At 39.3% G+C, this 13,342-nt stretch overlaps 1 protein-coding gene across 4 annotated transcripts in view; it reads right to left on the bottom strand.

The window, feature by feature from the left end:
• The window catches only part of MARK1 (microtubule affinity regulating kinase 1), an 86,352-nt gene extending 73,477 nt beyond the window's left edge, over positions 1 to 12,875 (bottom strand). For 3 of the 4 annotated variants that reach the window (XM_033099739.1, XM_033099740.1, XM_033099741.1), the window contains exon 1: positions 12,582 to 12,853. In XM_033099739.1, coding sequence (XP_032955630.1) covers positions 12,582 to 12,632 — 51 coding nt within the window. In that variant the 5' untranslated portion in view covers positions 12,633 to 12,853. Of the gene's footprint in view, positions 1 to 12,581 lie in introns of all 4 variants that reach the window. The other variant, XM_033099738.1, reaches the window with a different exon arrangement.
• Positions 12,876 to 13,342: the final 467 nt, after the last annotated feature.

Raw genomic sequence — 13,342 nt, 5'->3', positions numbered from 1 at the left:
GTAAAGCAGCACTGTTTGTTGATCCCAAAAAGAAAGGCAGTCATGCTTTAAAATAAACCTGTTACTATATCCTTTGCAGGGAGTTCATTAAAACTTGGGATGCTTCTCAGCTTTTGATTTGTTTACAACCTGAACTACCCTGCTACAGTGATCAAAACGGTCTGAAATAATACTTTGCTGCCACCCACCACTCCCAACATGGCTAACCCGATAAAGCTGGGAGAAGGCGGGAAAGAACATGAAATTCCTTATCACCGCTTCCTCAGTGACAGACCCACAAACACCACACACACCTACCTGATTCTCCCCAAGCCAGACAATTCACTGTTACTTTGCACTGCTCTCATCACCTACTGAAAGGATTGACTCGTCTTTCCCATCTCACTTTCTATAACAAACATCAACCACAATTCTTTTTTCATTTTAATCAAAAGATGAGATTCAGTACAACGTAATCATCATCATCACGTAACTCACTGTTTTTCCATCCTAGCCAGTGCGTACCGGCATCAGAATTACCTAGGGTTTATGAAAATAGAGACTCCTGGACCCCACCCTAGAGAAATTGAGGAAAACACAGAGTGGGAGAGAGCAGGGGTTAGGGAACATGAATTTGAAATGATCTCCCCAGCTGGTTATAAACTCACTATACTTGAGAATAAATCACCTTCATTTATGAAATTGTTGAGTGCCCCCAAATACATAGGATATATGGAAGTAATGTTGGAAGTAACCCCTGACCCCAAAGTACTTTCAGTTGAGTTAGGAAGATAAAGTTTATACACACTGGAATTACAGCACAGTGCTAAACTCTATGGTGTAGAATGGTCTTCAAACTTCATATCAAGTACCCCCACCCTTTAACAATTTTCAAGTATGAACCACTTTAGAAATGCTGACGTAGAAATTACATATATATTGATTTACTAACAGATTATGTACATCAAAAAATACAAAAGAGACAGAAAGATTTGGAAATATTAAATTTTAATGATACAAACTTTTCAGCGACTTATAAAACATTACTAATATTATGCAATATAAGTGTGTTTCTTGATTTTTTTCAAATCATGTCACCAGGTTTAACAGAGATTTGAAGGACTGATGGTAAGTCCAGTTTATATTGGTACTTGATTTCAATGACTATCATAACTAAAGATAGTACCTCACACAAATAAAAGTAGTGTATTATTGGTTTCATTTCTTTAATTATGATGCTCATATTTCAATCTATCCACCAATTATGTGGAATTTTTTTATAAAAGCAATGCTAATACATACCCTCCCTGATGACAATTAGCTGTTCTTGAAAACTAATCATTTTAATACTTACAACAAATGACTTCTAAAATGTACGAAGATTTTTTTTTTACCTGGAAGTTTTATAAACAGGTTAGAAAATTATCCACCTAAAACTCCCTCATTGAGCCAGGATCCCTAAAGGAGAATCAAGTGTCCCAGGTCAGTAGGGACTCCCAGTAGGGACAAACAAACCTTCTCTAGAAGAAGTCATCCTCGATTTTGACTCCCAAGTTTCACACAGATAAAAATCAGGCAAATAAGAATTTATCAGCAAAGACCAGCAAACACAAACAGAAACAATAAACAAGAATCACTAGATACAACAATAAAGCTAAATCCCCAGGAACTTCAGATAATGGATTTTCCGAGCACAGAATGTAAATAACTATGTATTAAATGTTTAAGAAAATGAAGATGAAATCACAAAAATAAGCGAGGAACAAGAGACTATAAAAAAGGCCAGACTGATTTGAGAGAAAACCTTAGAACTTTTAGAAATGAAAAACAAGAAAATTAAAAATTCAAAAGATGGATAAAGACAAGAGTGGTGCATACATCCAACACCCTGGTTTTCTGGGAACTGCCCAAGGACTGGTTTCTATACAACTCTACTCAGGGTGCTGGTGGGAATCAGCAAATGCTAGATGCCTGGGGGCTGCTGAGAACAAAAAGCTGCTCAGTGTACTGCTGCTTTGGAGGAACTACAGTACAGCAGACACCAGAGGGAGCAAGAGATTCAGAGCTCCCAAGAAAAAGAAACCACAGATCCCTCTAGTCAGGAATCTATGCACGCAAGTTGAGAAGACACATCTACAGAAAAGATTTGAGAGTCCTGAGTATCTCCAGCTGGACTGAATGGTGAAGATCTTTCCATGTATCAAGCCCGTCTAAAAAGACTGGGATAGGTAGCCAATTTTTTAAATGCATGGATACTAATACAAACTTACAAGAAGCACAAAGAAATAGCAAAACGGCCCAATCACAGAAAAAAATAAATCTCCATAAACCAACACTAACAAAACAAAGGTATGTGTTAGGGTTTCCGGGCGGGAATTCCCGCCTGTTCTCAGGAATTTTTTTCACTTTCCCTGAGATATAAACTGTTTTCTGTTCTCCACGATGAATCGTTTCCACAAAGTGACAGCCGATACTACCAACCACTTGGGTTCAAGGAGCCAAATTTTCCTATTTCCCAACCAACTTTTCTGAGGATTTGGGAAAGAAAAAGCAAAAAAAATTACCAAGAACAGGAGGGAATTCCCGCCTGGAAACCCTACTGATAAATAGGAAAAATGTCTAAGAGATACATTGTGAGTAGTAAGTTTATTTCCCATTGTGGGTATTACTGGGTTCAAGGAGCCGATTTTCCCGATTTCCCGACCAACTTTTCTCGGGATTTGGGAATGGGAAAGAGAAAAAAAATTCGCAGGAATTCCCATCCGGAAGCCCTAGTATGTGTATTACCTGACAAAGAATTCAAAATAACTGACATAAAGTTGCTCAATAAGTTCATGCAAATGATGCAAGAATATGAGAATGTCAACAAAGAGATAGAAAATATATAGAAAAAAAACACAGAAATTTTGGAGCTAAAAAAAATGCAATAACTGAACTGAAAAATACATTAAGGGGTTCAACCATAGACTTGATCAAGAAAAAGAATCAGTGAATTTGAAGACAGGTGGTTTGAAACGATCTAGTCAGAAGAGCAAAAAGAAAAAAATAATGAAAAAGAGTGAAGAAAGCCTAAGGGACTTATGGGATACCATAAAATGAACCAATATACACATTAAGGGAATCCTAGAAGAAGAAAGGACAGAAAGCTTATTTAAAGAAAAAATGGCGGAAATTTCTCAAATATCGGCAAGGAAATGAACATCCAGATTCAAGAAATCCAAGAGAGGGCTGGCCCAGTGGCTCAGGCGGTTAGAGCTCCATGCTCCTAACTCCGAAGGCTGCAGGTTCGATTCCCACATGGGCCAGTGGGCTCTCAACCACAAGGTTGCCGGTTCAATTCCTCGAGTCCTGCAAGGGATGGTGGGCAGCGCCCCCTGCAACTAAGATTGAACACGGCACCTTGAGCTGAGCTGCCGCTGAGCTCCCGGATGGCTCAGTTAGTTGGAGCACATCCTCTCAACCACAAGGTTGCTGGTTCGACTCCTGCAAGGGATGGTGGGCTGCGCCCCCTGCAACTAGCAACAGCAACTGGACCTGGAGCTGAGCTGTGCCCTCCACAACTAAGACTGAAAGGACAACAACTTGAAGCTGAACGGCACCCTCCACAACTAAGATTGAAAGGACAACTTGACTTGGAAAAAAGTCCTGGAAGTACACACTGTTCCCCAATAAAGTCCCATACCCCTTCCCCAATTTAAAAAAAAAAAAAAATCTTTAAAAAGAAAAAAAAAAAAGAAATCCAAGAGAACTTAATTAGGATGACTGCAAAGATGTCTACGAGTACTTGTCAAAAATCAAAGACAGGATTTTGAAAGCAGCAAAAAAGCACACCTTGTTAAGACATACAAAGGAAACCCCATAAGCCTAACAGCAGATTTCTCAGCAGAAAACTTGGAGATCAGGAAAAAATGCGATAATACATTCAAACTGCCAAAAGAAAGAAAAAACTGCCAACCAAGATGCTATATCCAGCAAAACAGTCCTTCAGAAATGAAGGAGAGATACAAAAACTTTCACAGATAAACAAAAACTGAGGGAGTTCATCACCACCAGAACTGCCTTATAAGAAATGCTACAGGAAGTCATTCAAGTTGAAACAAAAAGATGCTAAACAGCAACAGGAAACCACATGGAAATATAAAGTTTGCTGGTAAAGGGGAATATATAAACAAATACAGAATACTGTAATACTGTAATGATAGTGCATTTTAATTCTAATTTAGATGTTAAAAGACATAAGCATTTAAAAAATAACAAAAATATGTTCATTGTTACACATACAAAAAGATTCAATTTGTGGCATCAATAAATATAAAATGTAAGGGAGGGAGTAGTAAAAGTGTAGAATTTTTGTATGAGATTGAAGTAGTTATTAATTTAAAATAGACTGTTATAATTATAAGGTGTTTTAGGTAAGCTGCATGGTAATGACAAAGAAAATACCTACAGAAGATACACAAAAGAAAATGAGAAAGGAATCATAGTATGCAACTACAAAAAATCAACAAAATACATAGAAAGAGAGCAAGAGATGTTAAGAGGGACAAAAAAACTACAAAACAGACAGAAAACAATTAAAATAGCAAAGGTTAAATCCTTCCTTATCATAACTACTTTAAATATAAATAGATTAAATTCCTCAATCAAAAGACATAGAGTGGCTGAAGAGATTTAAAAAAAAAATTCCAACTATACGCTGCCTAAGGACACATATATGCTGAAAGTGAAAGGATGTAAAAAGATACCCATTCAAATGGTAATCAAAACAGCACAGGTGGTCATACTTACAGCAGACAAAATAGACTTTAAGTAAAAAACTGTCAAAAGAGACAAGAAAGGACATTATATAATGATTAAAGAGTCAATTCACAGAAAGATATAGCAATTATAAATATTTATAGACCCAACATCAGAGCACATAAATATATGAAGCAAACATTTTCAGAGCTGAAGGAAGAAATAGACAGTAACTCAATAACAGATTTCACCACCCGACTTTCAATAATGGATAGAATACCCAGACAGAAAAATCAAGAAGGAAACAGGACTTGAACAATACTATAGACTAAATGGACTTAAGAGAAATATACAGAATATTTAACTTAACAGCAGCAGAAAACACACTCTGCTCAAACACAAACGGCACATTCTCCATTATAGATCACATTACGTCACAAAACAAATTAACAGATTTAATTATACTGAAATCATACAGTTTCTTATCCAAACTGATAATATGAAACTAGAAATGAATAACAGGAAGAAAATTTGAAAACTCACAAACATGTGGAAATTAAATAATGCATTCTTAAACAACCAATGGGTCAAGGAAGAAATCAAAGGGGAGATTAGAAATTTCTTAAGTCAAATGAAAACACAATATGTAAAAATGTATGGGATATAGCAAAAGCAGTAATAGGAGGGAAGTTTATAGCAATAAATTCCTATAAATTAAAAAAAAAGGAGATATCGATATCGCAAATAACCTAATTCTGCACCTCAAGGAACTAGATAAAGAAGAAAAACCAAAGTCCAAAGCTAGCAGTAGGAAGAAAGTTATAATAAAGATTATAGTAAAAATAAATGAGATAGAGAACAGAAAAATAATAGAAAAGTCAACAGAGTTGGTTTTTTGAAAAGATCAACAAAAGACAAATACTTAGACAAACTGAAAAAGAAAAGAGAAGACTTAAAAAAAATCAAAAATGAGAGAGGATATATCACACCCAATGCCACAGAAATAAAACGACTCATAAGAGACTACTATGAGCAATTATATGCCAACAAATTGGATAATCTACAAGAAATGGAGAAATTCCTACAAACATACAATCTGCTAAGACTGAACCATGAAGAAATAGAAAACATGAACAGATCTATAACTAGTAAGGAGATTAAATCAGCAATTTTAAAACTTTCAACAAAGAAATGCCCAGTACCAGATGGCTTTACTGGTGAATTCCACCAAACATTTCAAGACAATCCTTCTCAAACTATTCCAAAAATTGAAGAGTACACTTCCTAACTCATTGTATGATGCCAGCATTACTCTAATACCAAAGCCAGAAAAAAAAGACATTACAAGAAAACTACAGGCCAATAATCCTAATGGATATAGATGTAAAATCCTAAACAAAATATTAGCAAACCAAATTTAAAAGCATATTAAAGGATCATACACCATGACCAAGTGGTATTCATCCCTGGGATACAAAGATGGTTCAACATACAATAATCACTGTGACATACCACATTAACAGAGCAAGGATAAAAATCACATGATTGTCTCTACTAACGCAGAAAAGGCATTAGACAAAAAAATCAAACACGCTTTCATGATAAAAATTCTCAATTTTCTAGGAATAGACGAATTATGTGACCACCATAAAGGCCATATATGAAAAGCCCACAGCTAACATCATATTCAATAGTGAGAAACTGAATGTCCACTCTTGCCACTTACATTCAACCTAGTACTCTACGTCCTAGCCAGAGCACTTAAGCAAGAAGAATACATAAAAGACATCCAAATTGGAGAGGAAGAAATAAAAGTATCTCTTTTCTCAGATGACATGATCTTATATATAGAAAACACTACAGATTACATACATACACACACACACACACACACAGAGACATACACACAAACTGTTAGAACTATAAATGAATTCAGGTAAGTTGCAGGATACAAAATCAACAAACAAAAATAATTTGTGTTTCTACACTATAACAATACATAACGCAAATAGGAAATTAAGAAAACAATCTCATTTACAATAGCCTCAAAATCAATAAAATACTTAGGAATAAGCTTAAGCAAGGAGGGGAAAGGCTTGTACACTGAAAACTACAAAATGTTGCTAAGAGAAACTAAAAAAGATACAAATAATGGAAAGACATCCTGTGTTCACAGATTGGAAGACTTATTGATAAAATGGCCATACTACCAAAAGAGACATACAGGTTCAAAATAATCCCTATAAAAACCCCAACAGCATTTTTTTACAGAAACAGAAAAACTAATCCCAAGATTCATATAGAACCTCAAGGACCCTAAATTGTTTAAACAATCTTGAGAAAGAACCAAAAAGCTGGAGGCCTCACAATTTCTGACTTCAAAACACATTACAAAGCTAAAGTAATCAAAACAGTATGATACTGACATAAAGACCAGACACAGACCAACGGAATAGAATCCAGAGCCCTGAAATAAACCTATGCATGCACATATGGTCAAACAATCTTTGACAAGAGTGCCAAGAATATACAAGGGGGAATGACAGTCTTTTCAACAAATGGTGCTGGAAAATCTAGATATCCAGAAACTGGACCTCTCTCTTACACACAAAAATCAACTCAAAATGGATTAAAAACTTAAATGTAATACCAGAAACTATACAACTCCTAGAAGAAAACATAGGGAAAAAATTTTATTATGTTGTCCTTGGAAATGATTTTATGGACACCAAAACCAAAGGCAGCCAAGGCAAAAATAGGTGGGACTACATCAAACTAAAAAACTTCTGCACATGCTAATACAGAATAATATCGAATGTCCACTGTAATTGAAAATTAATTAATTTTTTAAAAAGCTCCTGTACAGCAAAGGAAATAATTAATAGGGTGAAAAGGCAACTTGTGTGTGAAGAAAATATTTGCAAACCATATACCTGAAAAGTTAATATGTAAAATATGTAATTTCTACAATTCAATAGCACTCAACAAAACCTGATTTTTATAAAAGGACAAAGGACTTGAATAGATGCTTCTCTAAAGAAGATGTATAAATGGCCAATAGACATATGAACAGGTGCTCAACATCACTAATATCAGGGAAATGCAAAACCACAATGAGATATCATTTCACACCTCTTAGGATGGCCATTATCAAAAAATAAAACAAAATAGACAACAACAAATGTTGGTGAGGATGTGGAGAAATTGGATTACTGGTGCAGTGTTAGTGGGAAGGTAAGCTGGTACGGCCATACGGAAAACAGTATGGATGGAGTTCCTCAAAAATTTAAAAATAGACCCCAGTCATCCCACTTCTAGGCATTTATTCAAAAAAAACAGAAATCAAGATTTCAAAGAGGTATTTGCACTCCATGTTCACTGCAGCATTATTCACAATAGCCAAAAAAGGAATACGACTCCAGTGTCCAGCAGGTGAATGGGTAAAGAAAATCTGCTATACACACATTCAATGGCATATTTCTTCTACCATAAAAAATAAGGAATTCTGGTATATGCTACACGAATGCATCTTGAGGACATTATGCTAAGTGAAATTAGCCAGCCATAGCATGACTAATACTGCGTGATTCCTCTAAAACAAAGTACTAAAGTCATCAAACTTATAGAAGCAGGAAGTTAGAACTGTGGTTGCCAGGGGCTGGGAAGAGACAAAAATGGAACTGGTAGTTCAATGCGCACAAAGCTTCAGTTACGCAAGATGACAAAATTCTAGAGATCTGATGCAAACATTGTGCCGACCATTACCAGTACTATACTGTACACTTAGAAATCTGTTAAGAGCACAGCTCTCATGTTATATGCTTCTTTACCACAATAAAAAACAAATTCAACAGAGGGGTTAACAGTGATTTAAATGCAGCCAAAGAGATTTAGCTAACTGAAACAGATCTAAACATATTACATGCCATAACAGTACTGTGGATTTTACTATAGATTGTAATGCACAATCTGTAATGCAGAGAAACAATGAAACAGGGAAAGAAATGAATAAGAGTTTAATTAATACATAGGGAGGATAGAATAAGAAATTTTAGCATATCTAATCATTGCACCAGAAACACTAGAGACAAGAGAGGTAAGGCAATATTCAAAGACATAATAGTTGCCACATTTCCAAAGTTAATGAAAGATAGAAATCCACAGAGTTTAGGGCTAAACAAATCATACAGCTCATAGAACAGGAGGCAACGAACTCATGGAAAAAATGTATGAGAAGTTAAGACATACGGAGGAGTTAAGGTCTAACATGATCTAATCAGAATCCCAAAACAAAACTCTAAAGAGACCAACAGCCAGGCACCAATGTGTTTTGATGACAAATGAAAAATTCAAACAGGGAAAGTTACAGCACGGATCTCTTGTATATTATTCCTAGTCACTGTGCTGAGCACTGGGAAATACAGAACAAAGAAGCCAAATAAATCAGCAATTAGAACGCAGCGTGACAGGTACTGTGACGTGAGGATGCACGGGGCACTGAACAAGCCCAAGGGTAGTGGTTAACCATGATTCCCAGAGGACAAACTACTGATGGCCACCTCAGTGACATCCATTACTTGTTAGTCATCACAGTGTCAAGTCTACGAAAAGAATCACCAGCAAGAGTTTTGTTAGTATTAGAAGTTTCAAAATAACTTTAACCAAGGTCCATTTTAAAACATCCCCGAAAGGAATCAAATCGATTTTTTTCATACTCATCAAAATTTCATCACAGAAAGCCAGTCTGGACATTTTGGATCCATAAAAATTAGCATCATCGGAGTTTTTCCAAAACATGAAAAAAAAAATCCAAAAACCTTTTTTCTTGCTTCATTTAAAAGCGCATGAGAATAAGGGCAATATATCTGATCTATATCCACACTGGAATTATCCAACTATAATCTAACAGAAGGAAGCACTATTTCAAATATCCATTCGTTTTCTGGACTTACTCTTCACAACCTAAAATCAAAACCTTTTTGCATAAATTGAATTATATTATTTGCAACATGGCTTTTCTACTTCACTATGAAGTGTTTATTGCTATTTAAGTGAATCATTGGTTGTTCTGTTGTATTTAGCTATTTGAGGCCTGTTCATAATGCACACACAATAATGCATATCGAAGAAAATACTTCTGAAAAAATATACACACGGTATGTTCTCAAAGAAATCAATTCTTTCTCACTCTACTATGTACAGTAGTGGTATATCAGAGACCAGCGCTGTAACACCCCTCTTTTGAATTTTTAAATTTATCCTCCACATTTATTGGTGACATGGAGAAGGGCACATATTATGATACAAAATCCAAATACGTCCCTGTATGACTAAACAAATTTGCATATAAACTATAAATGATGTCAATAAAATACCAAGATGGTTTTTTAAATTACCACATTTATTTGAATTCACAGTCATACGAACGTAACTTTTCACAACCATTTTTTAACTGGAAACGACCACAAACAAATGTACATTTTGACTGCAATACTGGCATTAATCTATTAGCTAACAAGCAGGTATGGTACTTTATTTCATTAATGAGAGGTAAGTAAGAATAGATAATGACATTTACTACCAACCAGAGAATAAAGAGAGACAGACCAATTTGGTGATTTAAATAGCCATCATTGACGGTCCCTTCGCTCAATACCTATAGCACTTATAAACCAACTTAGCCCTATTTACAAAATATTTTCTACTGTACACTGTTTGTTTGGGATAATACGTATTTACCTTTTCTGTAAGCTCCTTGAAGGGAGAGGTTTTGTCTTAAATACTACTTCTGTATCCCATCCAGCTCAAAACCCAAGCTAAGTGTATACTTTTATTGATAAATTAACAGCTGTAGTATAATAAATATTTTCCACAACAATTAGGAAAAAATCAGGATGTGAGTAAAGTTAATTATAGGTATAGTTACATACAACATAAGGACAACAAAGGACAAGACCATAAAAGTCTTGTTCAGAAATAACATGTTCAAAAACTGAGCAAATGCCTTTTATACAGCATAATCACTTTCAGAAGGTACAACAAAATTTATCACACGATTATTGCTCAGCTTAAATATGCTTTTTGTCTTACATATGATGCTGCATTTTACACTATTCCTTGCTGCATATTTCTATAATGCTATCTCAGGTCTGAATAAAGTACCTAATTCATATAAGCATGGAAAGAGCTATACATACTATTCAAAATGCAAAAGAAAATAAAAGCAATGTATTTTTCCACCCTTCCAAGGTTAATTAACACACAGTGTTTTGCTGATAAAAACAAAGGTCTTACTTTTCATTCACACTGAAACGACACACTGAATGACAGGAGTCTTTTTAGAGTTCCTGTAGGAAAAATTCTGCACCAACTTGGCTTTAAAATCAACTTTAATCAGAATGTTCATCTTTTTCCCTGACCTTCTTCAATCTCTCAATCAAAGTTATGTATCAATTAGGTTTTTTAAGACAACAGTTACGATGCAAATGTATGATGTCAGCAGACTTATACTGTCTTTACCATTTCAGTAATGGTACCACACTAGAGAGGACAAAAGCACACCCGGACGTATCTTCCTAGGTCTTCTAACAATAGCCTCTTCCTAGAATTTCTTCTCCCTTTATATAATTATATTAAGTCACTGCGCTCCACTACTCCCTAAAATCAAATAATCTGTTCACACTTCCCTCCAAGGTGAGTTTGCGAGTCTTCTCCCTCCTACCTTTTGTCTAACAACGCCAAAGGACTTCATTATTTTATTTTATCAACCCTATGAAGGCACTGGTACAGCAAGAACTGGAGAGTCCAGGAGATAACTAGACAACTAGAGAGACAGCCACCAAAACTTGTCACCCCCGCAAGCTCCTTAAAAGAAGTCTGAAAATCAGCCAAGACCCTATTTACAGGTCATGAGAGTTTTTGTTGTTGTTGGTTTTAAAAAACCTTTTCCATAAAAGAAAACACACACACACACACACACACTTGTACTTTTCAGAAGGTGGAAATACAACTGACCTTGTTCCCTTGGTTTTCAAGAGTTTAAACACCAGGGACGTCTGCATCTAGATAAAAACTCTTGAGGGGAAGTTGATCAAAAACACAGAAAATCGTTCCTTCAAAGACATGCACCTGTGACACTCCAAGGAGGAGGAGGAGAAAGTAAAACCTGCCCTGATTTATTATCACTGACTTGAGGAAGAGAAGACAAGCCCTTGGCTTCCTTTGGCTTTTAAACATTTTGCTGTAACCCCAGGGCCCCAGAAGAAGCTGTTGGTGAAATTCTTCTACTCATCACTACTGAAGAGTAGCACAGACTGCGAACTCCTATGCACAAACACACACATCCATCTCCACTACCATTCTCGTCCCTTCCCGCCTGACCTTCCCTCTCGGAGCCCACGACCCCAAATGTGGACACAGTGCTACAAAAAGCAAAGTCATGGGGCAATGCGGAGGGGAGAGGGTGTGCAAAGGATGGAAAGAGACAGAAAAGCAAAGAAATAGTCAGCGGGCTCGTCTGTGATCCGAGAGCCGGCATTCGGGTGGGGATGCGGAATGCCGAGGAGCAATCAAGCAAGCCGGGATGCCCACTCTGCCATCGCCTGCCTCTCTGCCCTCCATCACCCCATCCTCTCCCGGAGGACCCCTCCGAGCAGAGCGCGCCACGTACCGCCCGCCACCCTCACCCTGGAGGGGACAGAAGCGGAATGGGATGGGATGAAGAACGGGCTGAGCAGTGGGCGAAGGTCCGGCGGGCTCCAGGCGGAGACCCTGCCGCGCGCGGGTGTCCCATCGGGGACCCGGGCGGCGGGGGTCGGAGGAGGGTCTCGCCCCGGCCGCTCCGGGGGGCGGCTCCGGTTACTCACATTCTCCGTGTCCCGCTCGTTCACCGTCGGCAATGGCGTCCGGGCCGACATTTTGTGCGGGCGGCGGGGTCGGGCCGGGGTCTCGCCGGCCGGGCTGCGGGGCGGGCTCCGGGGATCGGAGGAACGGGGTGGCCGAGGCCGGGCCGAGCGCTCCCACAGGCCGCGAGGAGGTGCAACAAGCGGCCCCGGCGCGGACAGGGGAAGAGGCCGCGGAGGAAGGGGAGGGGGCCCGCTGGCGGCGGCGGCGGCGCCGGGGACGCGGGCGGCAGCGAGGGAGGGCTCCGGGCGAGGGCGGTTGCCGGCGCGGGCCGGGCGGCGCCGCGGGGTGGACGAGCCGGGGGCGGCGGCCGGGCCCCGCTAGGCTCCCGGGGCCGTGGCTGAAGGTGAACTCGCGCCTCCAATCACGGCCCGGCGAGCGCGGCCCTGACAGCGCCCCCCGCCCCGCCTCAGGTGAGCGGCGCTCGCGGGCCCAGCCGCAGCCACGCGCGCGGGGCCCAGCGGCGGCGGCGCCCGGTCCCCGGCGCCCCGTCCCGGCTCGGTCCGCGCGCTCGCCCCCGCCGCGCAGCCGGGAGGAGCGGCGGGCGCGGCACGCAGCGCCCAGAGGCACTTGGCGGCGGCCGGCGGGTGGGCGGGCGCCAACCGCGGGGCCTCTCCATTCATTCCCTCATTAGGGATGCGGGGCCGCCTCCTCCTCCCGCCCGCTCGCGCCCGCGCTCCTGGCCCTGTTTATTTTTGTCCGGCGCCCCACCCGCGGAGTACGG

This window comes from Rhinolophus ferrumequinum, chromosome 27 (assembly GCF_004115265.2).
Source record: "Rhinolophus ferrumequinum isolate MPI-CBG mRhiFer1 chromosome 27, mRhiFer1_v1.p, whole genome shotgun sequence".
Classification (NCBI taxonomy): Eukaryota; Metazoa; Chordata; class Mammalia; order Chiroptera; family Rhinolophidae; genus Rhinolophus; species Rhinolophus ferrumequinum.
Note: the sequence above shows the minus strand (reverse complement) of the source record. Positions and strands in the feature narration are given on the sequence as shown.